The sequence below is a fragment of the Martes martes genome (genome assembly GCF_963455335.1).
Source record: "Martes martes genome assembly, chromosome: 6".
Classification (NCBI taxonomy): domain Eukaryota; kingdom Metazoa; phylum Chordata; class Mammalia; order Carnivora; family Mustelidae; genus Martes; species Martes martes.
In genome coordinates, this window is record NC_137893.1 from 66,976,295 (window position 1) to 66,999,712 (window position 23,418).

General features: G+C 41.3%; 2 protein-coding genes across 10 annotated transcripts in view; one reads left to right on the plus strand and one right to left on the minus strand.

The window, feature by feature from the left end:
• SLC2A12 (solute carrier family 2 member 12) overlaps window positions 1-16,453 on the plus strand; it is a 52,601-nt gene extending 36,148 nt beyond the window's left edge. For 2 of the 6 annotated variants that reach the window (XM_080806310.1, XM_080806313.1), the window contains exons 3-5: window positions 1,717-1,839; window positions 5,639-5,771; window positions 15,435-16,453. In XM_080806310.1, coding sequence (XP_080662436.1) covers window positions 1,717-1,839; window positions 5,639-5,771; window positions 15,435-15,489 — 311 coding nt within the window. In that variant the 3' untranslated portion in view covers window positions 15,490-16,453. Of the gene's footprint in view, window positions 1-1,716; window positions 1,840-5,638; window positions 5,772-11,045; window positions 11,187-14,273 lie in introns of those variants that run through there. The other 4 variants (XM_080806309.1, XM_080806311.1, XM_080806312.1 and 1 more) reach the window with 3 other exon arrangements.
• An 8-nt stretch (window positions 16,454-16,461) lies between these two features.
• Window positions 16,462-23,418, minus strand: part of TBPL1 (TATA-box binding protein like 1) — a 37,809-nt gene continuing 30,852 nt past the window's right edge. For all 4 annotated transcript variants that reach the window (XM_080806316.1, XM_080806315.1, XM_080806317.1 and 1 more), the window contains 3 exons: window positions 20,975-21,078; window positions 20,786-20,880; window positions 16,462-18,772 (listed from right to left, as the gene is read on the minus strand). In XM_080806316.1, the coding sequence (XP_080662442.1) occupies window positions 18,693-18,772; window positions 20,786-20,880; window positions 20,975-21,078 (279 nt within the window). In that variant the 3' untranslated portion in view covers window positions 16,462-18,692. The remainder of the gene's footprint in view (window positions 18,773-20,785; window positions 20,881-20,974; window positions 21,079-23,418) is intronic.

Sequence of the window (23,418 nt, forward strand, 5' to 3'; positions counted from 1 at the left end):
AAAGCATTGGATTTACATAATTTTATCTTGCATTTGTCCAATAGCAGGTCATTACAAAGGCTTCACCAGAACTATATGGCTGTCATTCTACTCAGACAGAGCCAGATCCCCAGTTTCACAAAACTCAAAGACAAGTTTACCTGAGCACTGCATGGGTCTCATTAAGAGCAAAGTGATCCTACCAAGGATATAATCTGCAAGAACCTAATATGGTTTGGGTGGTAGGAAGTGGAGCGGAGGGATACAGAATTTTCATTTTGAATTCCCTATCAATTAGAATAGTAATAAACATGTTCCTTCTGTTACAATTGTCTTCTGTGCCCTAATGATAACCCTATGGTGGATTCACTTGGAAAAAGATAATCAAGAAAAAATGTTTATTCAGATCTCTGCTATAATTCCATTTATTTTTCTTACTTTAAAAGAGCAAATTTACTATGAGCAGATGTTTTCTGTCCAGAGCCTGATCTTCTCAGGGGAGATGAGTTGTTAAATTTGAGGCACAGCTGATGGCGCCATACCCACAAAGGCCACCTGAGTGGTGGCTGGCATTGGGGGTGTCCTCCCCCACTGCCTCCGGTGGGCTAGGACGCTGCAGCTGGTCTATATTTAACTGCTGGCTTTCCAGCACAAGGTGACTTCACCAGCAGTGAACCAGGGCTGGGGCAGCTCCTACATCCTTTCTTTCTGCAGAACCAAATGCTTATGTTCTGCATTTACTTATTCATTAACAAATATTTATTGAGCTACCACCAAGAGAGCACCATGATTAAAAAGCATGAGTTTCATGGACTGAGTGCCAGGACTCAGTGCCTCCTCAGCCACGTCTGAGCTCCGGTGACCTTGGCAAATGATTAACTCTTGAAGCCTGAGTTTCTTCTCCTCTAAAGAGGGATAGTAATAGTTCCTGACTTGTAAAATTTGGGGAGGATCATTGGAGGTAAGGTTTATAAAACACTCCGCCCCTTGTAAGAACGCGTAGTTATTTTATTAGGGTGTGTTGGGCTTGATGGGCTGGAAGCAGAAGACAAGTGAGTTCTGATCCCATCGGGCAAGTCCTGTAATGTTCCCTGTCACTCTCAGATAATAAGAAGTGCTCTGATCAGTTTTGGTGCCAACAAGAGTCTCCTTTCAGAAATTCAAACATTCCATCAAGTATCATAATCGAATTTTGGAGCTCTGTTTAATTCAGAGCTACAGTCCACTCAGCTTGACTCCCATCAGGAAGACCGAGTGGGAGAAGAGAGAGCAGTGGGCCTCGTTCCCCCTGCCTTCCTGGCTCCATTTCCTACCCACTCATTAACTGTGATGTTGGACTTCTCCAAGGGAAGGGCGGAGACACACAGCAGGGAGAGCCCTGGTCTGGTATGGGCTCTGAGCCGGGCAGAGGTCCAATGCTGCCTCTCTCACTGCTCCCCAGCAGGTGATCCAGCCACCACCCCCACCACTTGCATTCTCAGACCTGTGTCACATACCCTTCCTTCCAGAATTATTGTCAGGCTCTGTCAGTGTTCCTCCCGAATCCTTTCTCACTAGGCTGGAGATGAGGAGGAAGCACATTCCTCTCCCCTCCTGCCGAGGAAGGACCCAGCCCCGCTCTCCAGCCACAAATCATGAAGACCTGGGGCAGAGGGCAGAGGGCAGAGGGCTGGCCCTCAGTTTCAACGGGTTTTTGATCATTTGGCTGCCCCACACCCACTCTTCCCTTTCTTCTAGTGCCCTGGCTGCTCCTGAGCGAGATTTTTCCCGGTGGAATTAGAGGACGAGCCATGGCTTTAACTTCTAGCATGAACTGGGGCATCAATCTTCTCATCTCTCTGACATTTTTGACTCTGGCCGGTAAGGACTTATTGTTTTCCTCTAACACCTTTTGTGCTCCTAGGACAAATATGAGGGAAGCAGACTCACCTAAAGATCATTTTACTGTGGACGAATTCAGAACATTCCAAAGTAAAAGAAGGTACCTGATGTACCGACCACCCAGTTTAAAGTTATCACTCTTAATTCATTTTTAACCCCACCTGTTCTTTCCCCAAATTATTTTGAGTCACATCTCAAACATGACGTTATCCCAAACATGATTTTGTCTATAAAATTTCCACATGGATGTCTGAAAGATAAGACATTTAAAAACTCTACCTGGTCATATCATGATCAAGACCCAAAATATTAATAGTCATCCCTTGGTATCAAATATCCAATCTGTCTTCCCATTCTTCCAATTGTCTGATAATTATTTTTTTTTATACTTTGCTTGAACCACGATCCAAAAACATAACTTACAATTGATCGTTTCTTATAATTTGTAGGTTTCATCTTCATTTCTCCCTCTTCTTCCCCATCTTTATGTTTTTAATGAAGAAACAGAGTTATCTGTATCATAGAGTTTTTCCCATCCTGGGTTTTGCTGATTATAATCCTATCACATGACCTTCTGTCCTTTGTGTTTCCAGTGAACTACTATCTAGATCTAGCGGCTTGAACAGATTAAGATTTTCTCACTTGTTTGTTTGTAAACTCCTCCACAGACGATGGCGTGCATCCTGCCATAGGGACACAACCTCTCTGTCTGTCTCCCACTTTGTCATGTAGGCTTCCATGAGGATCATCGCCCAGATCCATTATTTTTATTCCATCATTCCTTCTAAATTTTGATCATAGCTACTTCTCTAAGGAGTTCTTCTCCTTAGTTATTTGCCTGACCTTGAAGTATGAATCAAAGAAAAAAGGCAAGAAAATTGCTTGAAATTTTCTCTTTATTTTCTAGTTTTCCAAATGATAAGGTAGTTCCCCAGCAGCCTCCAAAATTGACCGATGAGCTCTTTCCTTTCTTTCCTCTTTCCTTCATATATGCATATGATATGAATATTAAATAATATATATAATATATAAATTTGGGAAAGTGGATATATACTCAAAAAGGTATAGTACTTCTGAATCTTATCAACACTTTTTTTTTTTTTTTTAGTACATCTACTTTGGGAAATAAACTTTCAGAGTTATTAATTAAGTATGGTTTGGGTTTTTATGTAAAATTTCAAATGTTTATGTCCCACATTTTTAGAAATAGACCCAGATTAAAGGAAATGAAGGAATTAGTCATTAGCACCAACCATACTGATCTTACTGAGATCACATGCATAGACCTGTGCCTTTTACCTTCTCTCTCTCTCTCTCTCTCTCTCTCTCACACACACACACCCCTTTATCTGCTCTTTGATATGGAAAAAGAGAAACATAAGAGGAAAAAATGGAGGGAGCACAGCATAATGTATAAACCTGACAAATCACTATACTGTACGCCTGAAGCCAATGTAACATTGTGTGTCAACTATGCTTAAAATTTTTTTTAAATTAAAAAATAGAAGGAAGAATGGAAATGATCAGGGGTGGAAAAAGAGGACACAAATCCCTGGGAAGGATAGCTAACCTATAGGAGAGTTAATGCACATTGAGAAGTACTTCTGCATTTAGAGCAAATTTTCGGAAAACACGTTCACTTAAAAATCCTGGAATGAACCTGTAGATGACATTTCACTAGACTAAGCTTGAAATTCAGTGCAGGTTTCTCTCACTGTCTGAAACTAGAGCGTCTCTAGGAAACTTTTCAGAAGCCAAGAGGGCGTGATGCAGAGGAGCAGCTACCACTTCTGGAGAGCGAAAATCCTCTTGGGATTTCTCTCAGTTAGCGAAAACAGATACTAATGTGGATCTTTGAGAAAAGCAGAGTGGCATAACGCAAACTTGCCAAGAGCAGGGAAACCTGTACTTACTTTCAAAGAATCAATTTTCCAAGTACAAGACATAAGGCTTCTGCTTGGCAGCAAGCCCTTGGACACCAGCCTTTTCAGGGCAACTTCAGCCATATCAATAAAGGCAGTGTGTTCCGGGGAAACCAACCCACTGGACAGTGGTCAGGATGCAGCTGCATTTGTGCTCAGCTCTGAGTAAACTATCCTAAGAGGATTGCTTAGAAATTTTCAGTGTTGCCGTGTGTCTACCATGGGGGGCGGGGATGCACCTGAATGGGTGTGGGACCTGTGGTCTGTGCGGGCGGTTGCAAGAGTTCAGGGTGTTTGGCTGGGGCGAGAGGGTGCTCAGGGAAGGGAGGGGGGCAGGCAGGTATCTGCATGGCTGTGGGCTGTCCTGCTGTCCTGAAGAAGGGATGGAGAGCAGACCCAAGTGCAAAGCAGAACCTCTGAGCTAAAGCTCCTGAAGGGGAGACTTGGGCTTCTGAATCAGGGAGGAAGACCTTTGTAAGAGGCGGGGCCAGCCCCCCCCCCCCCCATGCAGTGAGAATTTCCAAAGGGGTAAGCTCCTTATTACCGAAAGTACTCAAATGGAACAGAGGGCAGGTTTGATGAGGTGAACTTTTGTTTTGTTTGGGTTTTTTCTCTGTCTGTATTCTGGTTTCCTGGCCCAGAGAGGAAAGGAGGACCCTTTCTACAAGCACTTTATTAAGCACTCACTGGGGCAAAAACCTGTGCCCGCAGCAAGAGAAGCACAGAGGGACGGGACTTTCATTAAAACCACCATAAGAGCTGTCCTGCAGTCCCTTCTTCCCGCTTTGCCTCACCTCAGCACGACTGACGGACAGGTGGCTAATATGCTTAGATCTTTCCAGGCTGCATCTGCCGTGCCGCCTCACTACGGACCTGCTCGGTCAGTTCTCCTGGCCTCCAGTGGGGATCGGTGGGTGCAGCTGTGAAGGGCTGTTTGCCCTGTTTCTGGCTGTGGTCAGTCAGAGCCTGTGTTTGTAAAGACCCAGCTTCTTCCCCGCTGCTCCCCCAGGCTGGGCTTCCTGCTCCTGAGCCCCCGGGGTGGGGCACGACGCACACGGCAGGCTCCCGGTGCATGGGGGGGTCACCTCTCGCCACTTCATGTGACTTGACCAGGGTCAGGAACTGCCAAGGGACTGTACCTGTGGCTAGCAGCGGTCAGAGGCCACTCTAGGCTGTCAGGCCAGATAGGACAGCACCTGAGGGTGTGACTGCTTGCAGATGACTCTTAGCAAGCGAGTGCCTTTCCTTAGACCTGTTCACACTTCTTCCCCTGAATCTGGGAGGAGGCATTAAAACATGCTGCCAGCTACTAAGAGAAAATACTGCCAACACGAAATGATTTATTTGAATAATAAGGGTAAAGAAGGGTGAGCTCATTTCAAGAAAAGTGCGTCTGTATCAGTGTCTTTAGAAATGTCCAACGCATAGAAACCCAATTGCCACAGTCGTTTCTCCCGAGAAGGGGACATGTGAGGGTAAGGAGCCAGAGGAGATATTTGACCTTCTGCTTTCGAAGTTTCTGTGTCATTTGAGGTTATTTTATTTTATTTTATTTGTTTGCAATGAGCAGGCATATTACCATTTCGAAAAAGAAAGGCACGCTCACGAAGAAGATGGCGTTGGGTTTAAATTGTGATAGTCATAAGGCTGTAAGAGAGAAAGCTGGGGTAGTCTGTAAAAAGAAACTTACAGAGGTTGGCTATATTTTCAACTTGTGGTTGCTACTTCCCAGGATACTACCAGCATGTTTGAAAATACACATGTTTTTATTTATACCCCAAGAAGCATTTTGTCCACAAAATGGGATCAAAGCAAGGCAAAGCACATTTTTAATCAGTCTCTCTTGTCCCTTGTAGATCTCATTGGCTTGCCGTGGGTTTGCTTTATATATGCAATCATGAGCTTCGCATCCCTGGCTTTTGTTGTTGTGTTTATACCCGAGACAAAGGGACGCTCTTTGGAACAAATATCAGCGGAGCTGGCAAAAGCGTAAGTATTAACGTTCATGCTCTCTGAACAACGCTCCTGTAAAAAAAAAAAAAATGAAGCTTTTATATACAACCAAATGATGATCTCACATCTGAAATTATTTCAGGATATTCCCTTTGGCCTGAAACCATATCTTAAAGCACAATTTCAGTTTGGTTTTTTTTTTTAAGATTTTATTTATTTACTTGACAGAGATCACAAGCAGGCAGAGAGGCAGGCAGAGAGAGGAGGAAGCAGACTCCCTGCTGAGCAGAGAGCCCGATGTGGGGCTCGATCCCAGGACCCTGAGATCATGACCTGAGCTGAAGGCAGAGGCTTAAACCACTGAGCCACCCAGGTGCCGTGTGATGAATCTGGGTGACTAAGCTAAGGAATTAGAATAACCAGTGCTTTCTAGCAGGTGAACCTTTCAAAGCTCTTTTCAGTAATGCTCGAAGAACCTCTTCTCATCTCCCTAGGTCCCCCACGAAGGAGGGGATTTTTTTGTTTGGGGTTTCAGGTAAATCTTGGAATGTCATATCCTCCCACCCCCCGTACTTCATGCCAGAACCATGGGCCTCCTTCCACTCTCAAACGTGTAGGTCACCTTGAAGCCTTAACCACCTGTGAAGGCTGAGATGACCAGGAACACCCTTGGGTTCAAATGACTGCATTTATTCCAAATACGGCACAATCAAGATGAATTTCAGAAAGCTGAAGAGTTTCTCCTGTGGATGGCAGCTGGAAGGTGGTTAAATACATCTCACAGAGAGAGATTGTTTAAGCAGCTTAATTTAGGCGTGGGCTGTAGAAAACTCTTTCCTTTTGAGTAACAGAACTCAGATCTCTAAGTGTTGAACTGCAGGGAAGGAGGTGATGCTCAGGGGCCCGGAATGAAGCAGAGCTTGTTCTTCTTCCTAGCATTAAATCATTACACTCAACAACGTGGGGAATACTTGTTCTTGGGTTTTAATGGGAGGGTGCTACTTATTTACAGTTTGGGAATTTCTTCTAAAAACACTCTCAGTGGGCCCCACAGAAATGATTGCTACAGGAATCTGATGGAAGAATGAACCCGCGAGGTGATTTCATGGTCACTCTACGTGGACGTATTTATTCAGAGTAGGATTTGGAAAATTTCTGCTTTGTATTTTATGCACTTAGACGTGGTTTGCATTTTTTTAAATATTTCACTTTAGCAGGCAGAAAGACCTCTCTTAATTCAAGCTGTGAGTTAAATATCAAATTGTAGAGTTAATTTTTAATATAGATAAAGCCCTGTTTTTTAAAAACTACAATGAAAATGAAAGTTATTCATTTACAAGGAAATCTGATTGTCAGGAAGGCTGGCTAGACCCTTGGCCTGATCATCACATTGCCTGGCTTTATGCAAGTTGAAGCCAACTGAGTTTCTTGGGGAGCACAGAATCTGAACAAGACTATGAATTACTGATACACGATTCAAATAACTGAGAACCTCAGTTCTTATGCATCCATTTGGGGACTTGATTTAGATTCTAGGCCTTTTCCAGGACTAAGAAGCCAGGACACTGAAAACTTCCAAACCTACTGGCCAGTCTTCATTTCTCATTCTGCTCTATCCGTGTTTCCCATCAGTTGTCTGTTGAAGTGTAGCACACCATCCCCACATGTCAGGACTTAAAATATACTACTCCCATTTCCCAGGATGCTTTGGTTTGCCTGGGCGGTGCTCCTGCTCATTCCTCCTGGGCGCCCCCATGGGTCGACATGGCAGGAGGGCCGATCAGTCTGGACGGTATAAGAGAGCCTCACCAACGTGGATGAGAGTGGGTGCTGACTCGCTGGGGTGGTTCTGTTGTCCTCCACAGGGTCTCGGCCCCCAGAAGGCTGATATGGCTTCCTCACATGGCAGATTCTGGGCAACGTTCAAAGGCAGTAGAAGCAGGAGCTGTAAGGCCTGCGAAGTGTACATTCTAGAAGTCACACCGCAGTACTCCCATTATTTTCTAACACCCTACAAGTCCCGATACCGGCCCAGAATGAAGGGGTGTAAGAAATTGACTTAAGCTTTTGATGGGATAAAGGAAACAGAATTTTTTTTAAACCACATTAATCTACCACCCCTACTCTTTCTTGAAATTCTCTTTTCGCTCCCATGAAACAATTTTCTTTCCAGGAATTTACCTCACACACACTTATCTCTTTATCTCTCCTTCTATTACGACATTCTATATATCATTGACGATTTAACCCGGCATCCTTATGCCTTAAAAGACAACGCAAATCCTCGTCGTTGAAGTCCTGCATAAACTTAGCCCTGGAGCATATTTCTTTCTCCTGGATTTTTAATATTTTCCCGTTCCATTGTCTTCTCTACTGCCTTAGCTAAGACCCTGGCGGTTTCACCTCCTTAACGAAGTTGTAACATATTGGTTTCCAGGAATGGTTTCTGCTCGTTATCCTTCCTATGAAACCTCTCTGTGCAGTGCCTAGTGTAATACGGATTCCTAGTAAATGATCAAAAAGTATCCACTGATCAATTGATAACTTGTAAACAAGGCCAGTGCTAAATTCCTTATTGGGGGGGGGGTGTGTGGAATTCCATCATGGATAACGGTGTAAAAGCACAACACGTTTTGATCCGGTCTCGGGATATGAGTTAATCTACAGTCTAATACAGCCTGTGCAACGGGAGGAGGAAGAGGCATGTGGGCAGATTCAGTGAGACAGTCTGGCTTTTCCACACTTCTCCCTTCCCCTCCACTTCAGATATTGTTTAACCAGCTCTTTCATGATCATCTGTTAGGCACCCGACACTGTGCTAGGAAAGAACTGAGGACATAGGAGACGAGGAGTCCCGAGCTTCTTCCGTGGAGGAGGCGGGCAAGAAAATACAGAGCATCACAAATATTTCCCGTTGTTGGCAGGCACAAAGGAAAATCACATATATTAGAGGATGTCCTTTGTGACATCTTCCTGAGAGAGAGAATGCCGAAGCAGAATCCTGAAGGAGTGATCTGGGCAAAGAGGAATATGTGGGAGTCAGAGGAGAATCACCCTCAGAGGCCAGTGTGCTCACGGGTGGGGTCTGAAGAGGACAAGTTCTGGGTTAGGGATCGAGAGATGAGTCCATAGCCCAGGGCAGAAAGCAGTCTCGTCCGTCTTGGTAAAGAGTTTGAATTTTATGCTGAAGGCAGTGGGGTATGTTTAAAACAACAGGGCAGGGGATAAAAGTTATCTGATTTTTTACGGAGGACTCTGGCAAAATATAGAGATTGGAAGGGGGGCTGCTGAGTGAGGGAGACCAACGGGAGTCTTGTGAAGAAATGGGGTAGAAAACTACGGGGCTGGATGGCGTGCGCGGATGGGATGAGATGACTTGGAGCTGGATTGGAAAAAACAGTTGAGGGAAAAGAGAAAATCAGGATCTTTCTCGAGAGTAGAGAACTAATCCCATATACAATGGGGACATCCACCGAAGTAAGACGAGAAGGAGGAAGAGCAGGCTTGGGAGGCTGGAGTCTGGCGGGGGCTCCCGTACCACACTGAGTTCAGTTTGTGCGTACTGTCTGTGGGTTCCTATAGGACACATGAGGGGAAGGAAGAAAAGACCAGTGTGCGTTGGAAGCTGGTCCTGGACATATCAGTGTGTAGAAAGAAGTGCGTATGAAATCCGGGGCAGACCCGCATTTTGTGAAGCCTAAGCTTTTCAGGGCCTTGTTGAAGGAAAAAAAAATACAAATTATGAATGCAAAATTAGGTGTGACCGTGTGTGTCTTAGAAGAGGCTGTGAAGTGAGGGGCCCCAGGGTTGAAGTGTCATTGGCCTTATGGTAGGTCCATCTTGAGCATATGCACTTTTTAACTACCTGTTTATTAGCTGGGGGAGTGAAATTCCTTTAAAAATAAAGGTTTGCTAAAATTCTTGTGAACAACACTAATTGCAAAGTTGAGCTGGAGAGAAAGCAATTATGAATGAGCTGAACGAAACAAAGGACCTGCTTACTCTATTATCACTCCTTATTGCATTCTTTTTAAAAAAGTCTAACTCGAAACCGGAACAAATAAATAATTTGGAATTAAGGTTAAGAAACTTTCAGGTCTATTTTTCATATGGGGCTGTTGGAATGTATCAAATTGCCAACCCAATAAAAATATGAGGACAAAACTTGAGAAAAGCCAATCTTTCTATCTAGTAGACCCCCAGAATAAGACATTCCTTAGCAACCTATCATTTGGCTACCTAAAAACGCAGCAAAACTTATTCAGAAACGGGGTGGGGAAGGACTCTGTCTAAATTAGTAAAACTCTGAGTTATGAAATGTTTTTGAAAGAATCACATTTCTGTAACTTTTGAGTCATGCGGTTACTCAAATTTAGATCCAAACCTTCAGTGATAAATTGCAAAGTAAGGGAAATCCGAAAGCCAAAATCCTGGTCACCCTAGATGTACCACACGGGTGCTGGGTGTTGAAGAATAAGAGTAGGTGCGAGGTCTGATATAGAGAATTATAAAGGGTGGGGTCGCAGAGTAATCCTGCAGGTGAAATTCCCAGTGGCAGTGAAGGCATCTACCAGGGTGTGAGTTGTGGAGCAGAGAGGAAACCGTTGCTCTCAGAAACCTTGGCTGACTCCTATTTCTGTAGTACTATAGAATACATTTTTTTTTTAGATTTTATTTTTTTATTTGAGAGAGAGAGAAAGCATAAGTAGGTGGGGGGGCAGGGAGAGAAGGAGAAGCAGGCTCCCTGCTGAGGCTCGGTCCCAGGACCCTGAGATCATAACCTGAGCCGCTTAACCGACGGAGCCACCCAGGCGCCCAGCAAATTTTTCTTTTAAATTGGAAATGTAAGTAGCCTGAATTTTGTCAGCTGTCTAAAGTACGTATGGAGTATGTATGTTAAACCCGGTTCCCGGCAGGAAAATGTCAGAGACAAAAATAAAAGGAAGATAAAATCCGTGATGGTATTGAGAAGTTATGCAATCAGCTCCGTGCACTCAGGTGGGCGGGAAGCCCATGGAGCGCGCTGGCAGGCAGGAGCTGAAGTGAGCTCGGAGACTGTGCTAAGGGAGTCTTCACAAATTTAGGAGTTAATGAAGAAAATGAGTCCAATTTTGTCACCAGGGAAAGAGAGGGTCCTGACATGTATAGCCCAATGACCCCCTAAGGAGGAAGAAAGGAAACGATTTCTAATGTGAAATTAACTTCAAAGGTGATATTACAGTGTTGCTTAACATTTTCCTTTCTCATTCAATATTTTAATGGGGTGGCGCCTGGATGGCTCAGTGCATTAAGCCTCTCCCTTCATCTCAGGTCATGATCCTGGGGTCCTGGGATCAAGCCCCGCATCGCATCGGGATCTCTGCTCAGCGGGGAGCCTGCTTCCCCTCCTCTCTCTCTGCCTGCCTCTCTGCCTACTTGTGATCTCTGTCAAATAAATAAATAAAATCTTTTAAAAAAAATTTTTTTTCCTTTCTCCTATTTGGTGTTCAGTTCTTTTACTTCCATTTCTGCAAGGCTGAGAAAACAAATATTCTTCTAAGGTTGTTAGGTTTCTTATAAAATAAACAGTGACTCAGCTGAGAGGTCAGAAAAGATTTCAGCAATAATGTAATTTGAAAGGATTTTATTCTGAACTTCTGCCCTGCCAGCGACCAACTCAAGATGGGGTGTTGGCTGTATTTGCTATTTCAGCTGTGACTTTTATGCTTTTCCTTAGTTTAAGTGGAAACAGAGAGAAAATGAACAAGTTGACGTTTTGGAAATATTTTCATTCTGAGGCTTGTTATTTTTCCTTTCTAGCGATTTATTGTATGTGGTCATTCCTTCCTTCCTTCATCCAAGCTCACTTGTTCGAGAAATATTTACTGAGCATCTAATATGTGCCAGGCACTCGCTGTTCAAGGTGCCACAGCACAGTACTCAGCGAGTAAAAATGCCTCGAGAATTAAAACATGCTGATAAGAGAGGGAGTGAGTGCGGGGCTACTTCTGATCCGGTGATCGGAGAAGGTTATTCTGAGAGGTAACACTTAGGATAAAATCTGGGTGATAATAAGGAGCTGACAAAGAAAGGGCAATGGAGAATTGGAGCAGAGAGAACAGCTAGCACAAAGGCTAATCCGAACACACTTGACCTGTTCCAGGGACGGCAAGAAGGCCACGAGGTTGAAATCTGTAAGATTTCAGTTAGAAAGTCAGTGGAGACAAGCATGCAGAGCCCTGCAGGCCCAGCAAGTTTGGATTTCATTTTTTTTTTTTTAAAGATTTTTATTTATTTATTTGAGAGAGAGCACAGTAGCTGGGGTGGGGGGCCGGGGTAGGGACAGAGGGAGGGCAGGGGAGAAGGAGAGGGAGAAGCAGACTCTCCCGGGAGCAGGGAGCCTGGATCATGACCTGAGTGGAAGGCAGATGGTTAACCTTAACCGACTGAGGCACCCAGGTTCCTCTTGGATTTCATGCTAAGTGCCATGGGAAGCTTCTAAAATATTTTCACAGGGGTAACGTGAGCTGATTTACATTTTGAGGTGTGCCAACTGAGTCTCTGCGGTCACACAACTGAACATGGCTGAGAAAGCATGTAAACCTGGTGTTGGGTTTTTCACACTTTAAATCATGATCCTCGGGGACGCCTGGGTGGCTCAGTCAGTTAAGCGTCTGTCCTGGGCTCAGGTCATGATCCCAGGGGCCTGGCATTGGGTTCCTTGCTCGGCGGGAAGCCAGCTTCTCCTTCTCCCTGTGGCCCTCTCCACCTCCTGCTTATGCTGTTTCTCTCTGTCAAATAAATTAATTTTAAAAAAATCACGATCGTTGACCTCAAGTGGCCTTCAGTGCTGCCTGACAGTCACATATGTCCCAGGCCTATGGACTGGAAACCTCCCCACCTCCTTAGCCCTGTTCACTCCCACTGATGACCTTGTCTCTGACTTCACTGAAGAAATGGACACAATCAGAGGCAACTTCTGTACACAACAACCCACACATTAGTGTTTGTATCTAAATACACCATCATCCTTCCGGGTTCTCTCGGTTAGTTCTATCATCCCTGGGTGAGACCCAGCACTTCACGGTCTCCTCCATCCCTTTTCCAGGACATTCTCCAGCAGTTTTCTCTGCTCAGTCTTGCATCATGAACATTTTACGTCTCTACTGGATCCGACTTCTCACCAGAAACTGTGTGTGATTTTTTTCCCCCCGTCTTAAAAAAAATGGTCTTGATTCCATTTTCCTCTTTAGCTTGTGCTGTTTCTTTGCTACCATTTATAGCGAAGTTCTGGAATATTCATTGACATCAATTTCTCTTTCTTCATTCTCTCATGAACCTGCCCCAATGAGACTTTTAAGGTTACCACCCTAGCGAAATTGCTCTAACATCCCAGTGACCTCTACATTGCTAAACCCGGTGATCGGTCTCATTCCTAGACGCTTAGGATTCATCCATGATAATCCCTACACCTCACATCTGCACTGAGTCTCGTTAAATCTGTTAACAAAACATAACCGCGAGCCTGACCCTTTCAGCGAGTGCCATGCTCCGTCCCAACCACCACCTTTTCCTTCGACTAGACTAACCTCTACACTGGTCTTCCAGCCCCTGCCCTCCCCAGTCTATCCTCTAAACAGCAGTTTGATTGATCTTCTAAAGATGTCATTCCTCAGCTCAAAATCCTGTGGCTCAAACTACATTTCAAATAAAATGCACACTTCTGTGGCTGCCACCTACTTCTCTAAGCTCATCTCATCCTTCACGTACTAGCCATGCTCTGCCCTTTCTGGAAACACAGTGCTTCCAGCTTTTCACAGGGTTTTCTCCTTAACTTGTCAGTTTCTGATCAAATGTCGCCTCTTTAGAGTGATGCCAGCAGTGTGGTAGTCATCTCCCATCTGTTTCCATTCTTTTTTCCTGTTTATTTTTCTCACTAACACTTTTACTACTCAAAATTATATGCTTATACACTTGTCTCCTTTATTAAAAAGATAAACTCCTTGAAAGCAGAAGTCTCTACCTGCCCAAGTAACTGGTTCAATGTACAGGGAAAGATCTTTGAAAGAGGGTCAAAGGTGGCCTTTGTTTCTAAAAAACGTAAACTACCAAGGCGTATTTTTATACTGATGGGAATAATCCTGTAGAAGAGAATTTCTCAATGCAGAAGCAAGCACATAAGGCAGAAAAGACAACACAGACGCCAATACAGGCATACTGGTAGAGTTTGAGAAGAGGAGGAAAATAAAATAGGATCTGGGACTAATGGAGATAGTTCTATGTAATACTATCCTTGGACTTCGCAGGTAGGAATGCCTTGATTTTCTGGGAAGTCGCCCTCCCCACCTTACCCTTTGCATGAGCTTGACCAAAGTTCAGGGTAAAACTGAATTTCATGATACATCAAGACTTTGCAGTAAAAACGTCTTTTCGGGCAGGCTAAAAGCTTAAAGCCCCAGGGTGGTTTAAAAAAAAAAGAATAGCCTGTACTTTTTTTTTTTTTTCCCCCAAGTACTATAAACTACGAGTGACATTTTCATTAGTGCCTTTCTCTTTCAGGAACTATGTGAAAAACAACATTTGTTTTATGAGTCATCATCAAGAGGAATTAGTGCCAAAACAGCTTCAAAAAAGAAAACCCCAAGAGCAGCTCTTGGAGTGTAAAATGCTGTGTGGTAGGGGCCAACCAAGGCAGCTTTCTTCAGAGACCTAATGGCCGCAAACCTTACAAATGTTGGTAAAGTAGGACAATTAGAAGGGTGTCTTTGTACCAAGACATATCGGCCACTCCCATGTTTTCTCCCTAGTGTCGTGGAGGTAGTTTTAGAGACACCTTGAAATTATAAAGACAACCTTTAACCTCCACCTCTCGAAAGGTAAAGGAGGTACAAGATCCCGTATTCCCTTTTTCACTCTGCCTAGGCCTCCAGGTGAAACAGATCCTGGCTGGTTCAATACTTCACACCCTTTTCACAAAGCAGCCTTTGAGAAACGATGAACTAGTACTGCGATCAACTTTTGCCTTAAGGTTATGTGTGCACAGAGGCCAGTTGCGGCTTCATGATCCGGACACCTCAGTGGCCTGAACACGAACTCACAGGTTTTTGCCCACTATGACAGTACTTGCACTGGGCCTTCTGTGAAAAAGAACCGGGACACAACGTGGAGAGTTGCACCTATGTTCTAGAGTAGGAGAGGATTCTGGCTAGGATTTCAGTGATAATTCCTCACTATAGTTCAACAAGTACAACGATAATGCAGCTTATTTTATGAACTACAGTGTAATACAAGATACCCTTCTATGAATTTTATGTATAAAATATTAAAAGAAACAATTCTGCAATAGTTGAGAAAAGTAAACATTTTTTCCATCCATTTGGAAAAACATGACTAGAAAGGGCTATTTCAAAATCCTGGGACCATTTTTACTTAGTTGTACCTGTTACTAAAACTTTAGAAAAGGGTCAGGACATCAGGTGATTGATCCCAATCTTTATAATCAATTAAGTGTGAGTTATTAAGTCAAGCTTACGAAGCTCTCTCCTTGGAAGGCTTTCATGCTATCCATAGCTTCCTGCAATCCTCTGCACTCCTCAGGACTATCACTACCTCAGGTGATGGCACACGAGCTGTAACCGATGCTGACTTGCAGACAACGGCAGATGCAGTGAGTGACATTCAGACAGCAGGACAGTTCCCTCATCATGTGTTCTTCTCTAGGATGAAATGGAGGTCACCGACTGTAACAGGAACTTGGGTCTCCCCCCAACAGTGAACTGCTCTCTTCTGTATCTCTCCAGCTGAATATTGGGACTCGGTGAGGTGTTTTTCCCAATTTGGATATGATGACAAAAAGTCTACAATAAAGACTCTCCATCTATTTAAGTAGTGACCCATTAAATTACTATTATAAGCTATGGGACACACACAAAAACTTAAAGTGTGAATAATCTAACTTGAAAAAGAATAAAACATGACCGGCCTGAAGAATAGAGAATCCTAAGAGCCAAACCCTTTTGTTATTTAGACTGGAATTTTCCTTTGGCCCCTAACAAACTGTGCCAGTTTGATATGAGGGCATATGATCTAGGAATTCCCCTATAACAAAATGGAAAGACTATAAATCTATATAAGTAACAGTGACACTGTATTAGCAGAGACTCAGGAGAATGACTTAAAGTCCTGATTCTGAAACGTGTTACATAATGACAATTGGCAGAGAAAGTTCTGAGGAAGGGAGATTTGAGATTTTACTTCTACCACAGCACATTTCCTATGCAAGTTGGAGCATGTTTTTTGTGTTTTATTTTGGAAAGAGAAAGAAAAGTGTGTTCTGTAAAGGATCAATTTAAGTAATTTATTATGAATCCTCCGTGGAATTATATGCTGAGATGATTTAAAAAAAATCAAGACAGGTAATTGATACGAATTTTTTTCTTTGTCAAGCATCCCAGATTGTAAAATATTAAACAACACTGTTACATATTCCCTTCGAAGTTCAAAACTGTATATATACATTAGCAATTTCTTGTTTTAGCCATTCATCATAAATGGGTAGGAAACTTCATAAACTTAGGTTTATCACTAGTGATTTCAACTGCAGTATCTTAAACACTCCTGTATTTTTCTTTTACTATCCTGAGTATGTAACTAAATAATTCTGTCTTCAAACAAATTTTCACCCAATACACCCTTAACCAGAGCTTTTTGATTTCCAAAAATAAAAAAGGGGGAAAACTTATCATTTGTATGTATATATTCACAGTTTTTATTTATAAAAAAATTTACAGCACTTGTGAAGAGCCAGCAGAAGACATCAGACGCGCTCATTCTTCCCAGCTTTGTTCAGTTTAGCGGGTTATCCATGACACTTCGCCAGGCGATGCTCACACGGCAGCCCTGACACCTGACCCGGTTAGATTGTCTTTCTTCCTTCTTTCTGAGAAAGCATTTTGATGGGCTACTGATCTACCTATTTCTCAAGTTACTTGAATACTGAAAATATTACGATATCTGGATCCGCACCTTGGCCATATAATCATGTCCCCCCCACCCCCTTTTCTCTTTCTGTGAACATTACCAAACAGGTTACTTATTACTGTTAGTTAAAGCTAAGTGGAAAATCTCAATTTTTAAAAATAGTCTCCCAGAACCTGTGACTTCTTTACTGAATTGTATCCTCTATATTTCATGAGGTTTACTCTATCCTACTGGATTTTAAAATGAAGCAAATAAACACAAAGTAAAAAAAAACCCAAAAAACACACACACCAAAAACCGAAAAGCAAAACAAATAAACAAAAAAACCAGGAGAGAGAGAATAAGAGAAGTTTGAAAATCACAATTAAGTCTTTCACAAGAAAGAAAATATAAAAGCTAGCCTTTGCCCCCTGACTTAAGAGTGAGAGGCACCTCAGGGGAGGGCATCGAGAGAAAAGGTGATAAAAAAAAAATGTAAAAATAAGGTATGTTTTTCAGTGCAGTGTGTAAGCTAGGTTTGGAAGACTTTTTAATATCATAAGGAAAATGAACTAGAACATGGAGGAGTAGATGCTGTGATTTTTCATGAAACTTTCAAAACATTTTGAAAACTCAGGTTTTAATGGAAGATTGTGTTGGAATATTGTCTCTATTAAGTTACTACTAGGAAGTTAATCGGACTCTCCACTCAGCTTTATTTCTAAGTGAAATTACTGTTGGTTCTACTAAACTCCTAATCCCAAGGGGTATGGCATGGGTGAAGCCTGATCGCGTACTACCCCAAGGCTCTTGGGTGAGCCAGAGGGCCAGTGTTTCACAAATGCATATTTATTTTAACTTTAAGAGTAGCAATCCCAAATACTGAATAGTCACTCTTCAGCTCCATTAAATAAGACACAGCAAGGGGAAAGACGTATCTTGTTAAATGGCTTTCAAGTTCAAGTTGAACTGTATTATAATTATACTGTGGCACAGAGGCAGCTTGTGGGCACTTCTTGTTAAAACAGCACAATGTATCAACTCCTGACAAGACTCTTAGTATAGCCTTCAGCACCAACCTAAGATTACTACTTTCCTACAACTAGAGGTGAGTCTTAACCAGAATAACACAAGTACATATGAGGTACAACCCATCACAGCTTCTTTCTCATATCCATCTTATAGGTAAGAGGTTTTGCTTCTTAAAACTACACCTTTGTAACTTTTAAAAGATATTTAACATTTTCTATCATATTAAATTAGCAACATAAAACATTATGCTTAATCTATAAAGTTCTACTCCAGTTTGCTCCCTAGAGTTTATATACATACTTTTATTTCTAATCTGCAAGAAAAAAAAATTCCTATTTAATATTTGGTAACAAGAGCAGTAAAAGATACTATACACATGTGGCATATATATATTTACAAAATGCACTTCAAAAAGAAGCCAACACACTTTAGCAAAAGTCTAAGCTTGCATAGATTAAAAAGAAAAAAGAATTATGAATACAATTTTTGTTAAAATAGAAAATGGGGAGTAAAAGTTACAGAATGAAGAGAGATCTTTTCCAAACTTTTATTTGTGCACATTCAATTGAAAAAGATAACTTTTACAGGTTCTTTGGTGCCCATATTCAGCATACAAAAATGTAAAAGACTATTCACAAATAAAACACATTAGCTCAAACTGGGAAGAAATAATGACAATAACGAAACAATTTAAGGTAGTGCACACTGTGACAGCTCTGCTTACGGGGACATGAGAATTACTGCGAAAATAAATAGAATGTCCTTTTGTAAAAGCAGCAATGTCATGTCTTGTAAACTTCCTTTTTATATTACAGCAAGGTTTGAAATAAAATCCAAAGGGCTTGGAGCTTACACTGTAGCCGTGAATGAATAAAAGAGTCTATTTCCTCAATTACTGTTGGTCCAGTTTTCCTTTTGTTTTGAGTCCAATGTGCAGCAGGTTTTAAAAGGTGCTCAGTTAGGGATTCTAACCAATTACATGATGAATTATAAAATTTCTTTCCTGCTTTCAAACACAAATGGGTAAATCTGTTCCACAGCAGTCGCAACAGCCTTTACATTGGGCCCTGTAACGGAAAAAGGGGTGAGAAGAGCGCTAGGAACTTGCATTTCCCGGAAGGGAAGACATTCACATAGTTTAGACTATCGGATTGATTGTTTTAAAAAAAGATCTGTACTTTACGTAATTATACAGTCAGAACACAAACCAACAGAATAACATTTTTTTCTGAACAATTCAAGGAAATCTGAAACACAAAATGCTATTATTCACCTCGTTTTAGGGCAGTGTGAAGACAGTATATGTAAAAATATAAATCTGACAGCGCTGTTAGATGCTGATTAAAGAAGAAATGATGAAAGGGACTGATATTTTGGTCACTATCCTCTTGGTCATTGTATCCTGGCTTTTGGTTAGGATACTGCTGATGCTCACAGCTCACAGGAGTACTGAGGAACCCAGTAAAGAAGACAAAGCTGCTTCCAAAGTACTGGGAAACCAGAGAGCTGTTATTAACTAAGTGGTCTAAACTGCCCCCCAACCCAGATTTACTAGTACTCGTTAACCACCACATGTTTAATATTAATCTGGCCACTCATCGTCACAGCTTACTCAGTAAATTAGGGAAACACACATGCAGGAAGGGGGTGAGAGTATATGTGAATTAATCCATATAATGCTTGGGATAACTTTTTAAAAAGGTAATCTTCCATTTAATTAGATAAAGAAACATAAAAAAAGACAACGGAAATATTTTCATAAAACTTGTTTTGAATAAAAGCAGTTTCACTAAAGTACACTTAATTCTTTTGAAAGATGCTAAAAACGTACATATTGTACCCACTGTGAACTCTCTGAAGGTACTGACCACGTGTTATCCAGGTCTGCTCCTTCCTGATTCCCCTCGCCTCCCACGCATAGGATAGTGCTCTGCCTGTGCGAACTACTCAGAATCTGTTCACTGACTTGTTAATGTTTCATAGGATGTTACAGATGTAAATATGTAATGTATACTAATTAATCCAATTATCCTCACTTTGTTATTATGTTAATTATCTTTTAACTCAGTAAATATAGATTTTAGGTAAATTCTATACTTAGTAGGTACTTATTGACTGATAGACTTCGGGACTTCTCCGAAGTCTGGGCTCCAAAATGTAGAAAGAGACAGTTGAAAGAAGGGGACACATGGATTTATTCCCCATCACTCCATTTTAAGATTCAGGCAAGACGCAGGCAGTAGGCTTTAAAAGTCTCCAAGGAAGATGTGAAAACCCACAGGATGAATCAAAACTAAGTTTACCTGTTGAGAGTCTAAAGGTGTCAATAATGTGTACTTTCCTCTAAGGACTGAAGGAATACAAAGAAAATTCAAGAACACCAAAGAAATTTTCCTGAACTTAATTTAGCCAAAGGTTGGGCCTGACTCCTAAGTGATGTTTCTGTACCATTTATAAATACAGTACCTTTAAAGCCATCCTGTGTGCTAATGCTCTCTATGCCTAGTTGCTTGAAACCACCGCTTCTAAGTACTTATGATTCAAGAGATATAGAACAAAATACATATGAGACATGACAAACAGTTACCAATGATACTTGACTATTTTACTTATGTAAAACCTCTTCTCTATTAAGTTTATAAAACGGGTTTCTCTTGAATATTTTAAATGCAAGACATCACAAATAAAAAAAAATCACACTATGAAAATATATACTAAAATATTCTTAATTGCTCCAAACTGGGAACTATCCAAATGCTTATGGACAGTGTAATTCAGATCCTGGATACTACACAGCAATAAGAATGAATGATCTCTAACTATACAGAATAATATGGATGAATCTCACACTAAGATAATAATGAGTGAAAGAAGACAGACCTAAAATAGCATGTATACGATTTTAAAACAGTACATAAAGTAGGGAAAACTAAACTACAGTGTTAGATGTCCAGAGACTGGTTCTCCTTGAGGAGTAGAAGTGACTGAAAGGGACAAACGAGACATTATTTCCATTTTGATATAGGCACCTCATTCAAACCATAATTGTCCATAAGCTTCGGTTCAGTATCATAAAATACCTGTTACTGTGATACTTCCTGTTGAAAAAATCTGTAATGTAGCTCTTAGAGATTTTATCCGATAGCACACAGCAGGATGAAGTTCAGGTTCATAACTACACAAAAAAAAAATCACAATTAATATAAATATTTACAGGCTGACAAGTCATTACAAATTTGGTAAGTTGTCTTGATTCTGCAAAGACCTACCTGGCATGAGGTCTATTGTTCTTTGTGAATTCTGGCAAACGGATTTCAAATGGCATGTTACATACTGCCAAAACGTTAACAACCTTAAAATCTGTAAATATTACCTGTAGGAGAGAAGTACAACTCAATGAATTGTTTTGAAACAAAAAAAAATTATCAGAAAAAAAAAAACAAAAAACAAACAAACAACCCTGCTCATCAGGGCAACTGTAAATAACTGTTTCAATCCTCTGGCTTCCTGCTCAGCAGGGAGTAGGCTTCTTTCTCTCTCCTTTTAACCCTCCCCACCAGTAGTTCTGTCTCTCTCTCTCTCTCAAATAAATAAACAAAATCTTAAAACAAAACAATTAGAGCACATGAAAAAGTGCTCAACATCACTCAGCATCAGGGAAATACAAATCAAAACCACAGTGGGACACAACCTCACACCAGTCAGAATGGCTAAAGTTAACAAGTCAGGAAATGACAGATGTTGGCGAGGATGCAGAGAAAGGGGAACCCTCCTACACTGTTGGTGGGAATGCAAGCTGGTGCAGCCACTCTGGAAAACAGCATGGAGGTTCCTCAAAAAGTTGAAAATAGAGCTACCCTATGACCCAGCAATCGCACTACTGCGTATTTACCCTAAAGATACAAATGTAGTGATCTGAAGGGGCACGTGCACCCAAATGTTTACAGCAGCAAAGTCCACAACAGCCAAACTATGGAAAGAACCTAGATGTCCATCAACAGATGAATGGATAAAGAAGATGTGGTATAGACATCTACAATGGAATATCATGCAGCCATCAAAAAAATGAAATCTTGCCATTTGTGACATGGATGGAACTAGAGGGTGTTATGCTAAGTGAAATAAGTCAATCAGAGAAAGACAATTATCATATGATCTTACTGATATGTGGAATTTGAGAAACAAGGTGGAGGATCATAGCGTAATGGAGGGAAAAATGAAACAAGACGAAACCAGAGAGGGAGACAAACTGTAAGAGACTCTTAATCTTGGAAAACAAACTGAGGGCTGCTGGCGTGGAGGGGGTGGGGGGAATGGGGTGGCTGGGTGATGGACAGTGGGGAGGGTATGTGCTATGTTGAGTGCTGTGAATTGTGTAAGACTAATGAATCACAGACCTATACCCCTGAAACAAATAATACATTATATGTTAATAAATAAATAAATAAATATAAAAAGACAGTGGGGGAAAAAAGAATTAGAGCAAACAAGAAAGAACAAGCACATCTTAAACATCAATATGATACAGTATTTTAGGTTATGAGTGATTTCTTAATGCCATGCAGTTGACCCTGAACAACAGAGGGATTAGTGCCCCGGCCAGTCAGAAGTCCACCTGTAACTTCTGACTCCCCCAAAACTCAACTACTCATAGCCTACAGTTGACTGGCAGCCCTACCCATAAAACAGTCAATTAATACATATTTTGCATTTTATATTATATATTGTATTCTTACAATAAAGCTAGAGAAAATAAAATGATATTAAAATTGTAAGGAATGGAGCGCCTGGGTGGCTCAGTGGGTTAAAGCCTCTGCCTTCGGCTCAGGTCGTGATCTCAGGGTCCTGGGATTGAGCCCCACATCAGGCTCTCTGCACAGTGGGGAGCCTGCTTCCACTTCTCTCTCTGCCTGCCTCTTTGCCTACTTGTGATCTTTATGTTGAATAAATAAATAAAATCTTAAAAAAAATAATAAAATTGTAAGGAAGAGAACATATAATATTATACTATGTTTATGGGAAAAAATCTGCATATATGTGGATGGATACACATAGTTCAAGCCTGTGTTATTCAAGGGTCAATTGTAATTAAAGGGAAATAAAAAGTCAAAAACTGTATCAAAAAATTAAATGAAACCTGAGATAGCTGCATGATTAAAACACCTGGGTCTCTGAATCTTATGTTTAATTTCTTTAATACTTTAAATGGGATATTTAATTTACAAGGATAGGAAAAAGAAGAGTGATAAAAAATTTAAAGCAGAGTTTTCCTTCTAGAGTCAAAATGGAAAAGTTGCCACTTAAAAGTCAATAAATACTGGTGTGCTCTGAGCTCCAAAGGTCATTTTCTTATATGCAGTAGAATAAAATGATATTTCTAAGAGTTTAGTTAGTTTATGTTTGTTTTTTCTTTTGTGGGGGGGGAGCGTAGGGTGAGAAAACTGTGTTTTTAACTGGGATTTTTCTCAACACTTCCAATGTTATGCTAAGACAAGAAGCTCCAAGGCTAAAAAGTAACTTCAGCCACTCCTACCAATAACTTGAATACCACAGTATCCTACTATGCTTTGAAATGTTCCCAGTAAAACCACACTTCCGGATTAACTGTTCTCCAGCTGAGTACCTGCACAAGGCAGTTGATGAGTCACAAAACTGTCCAAAATGGCATCAACATCAGTCAAGACTCTCAATATCATCACTTTCCTCAAGCACC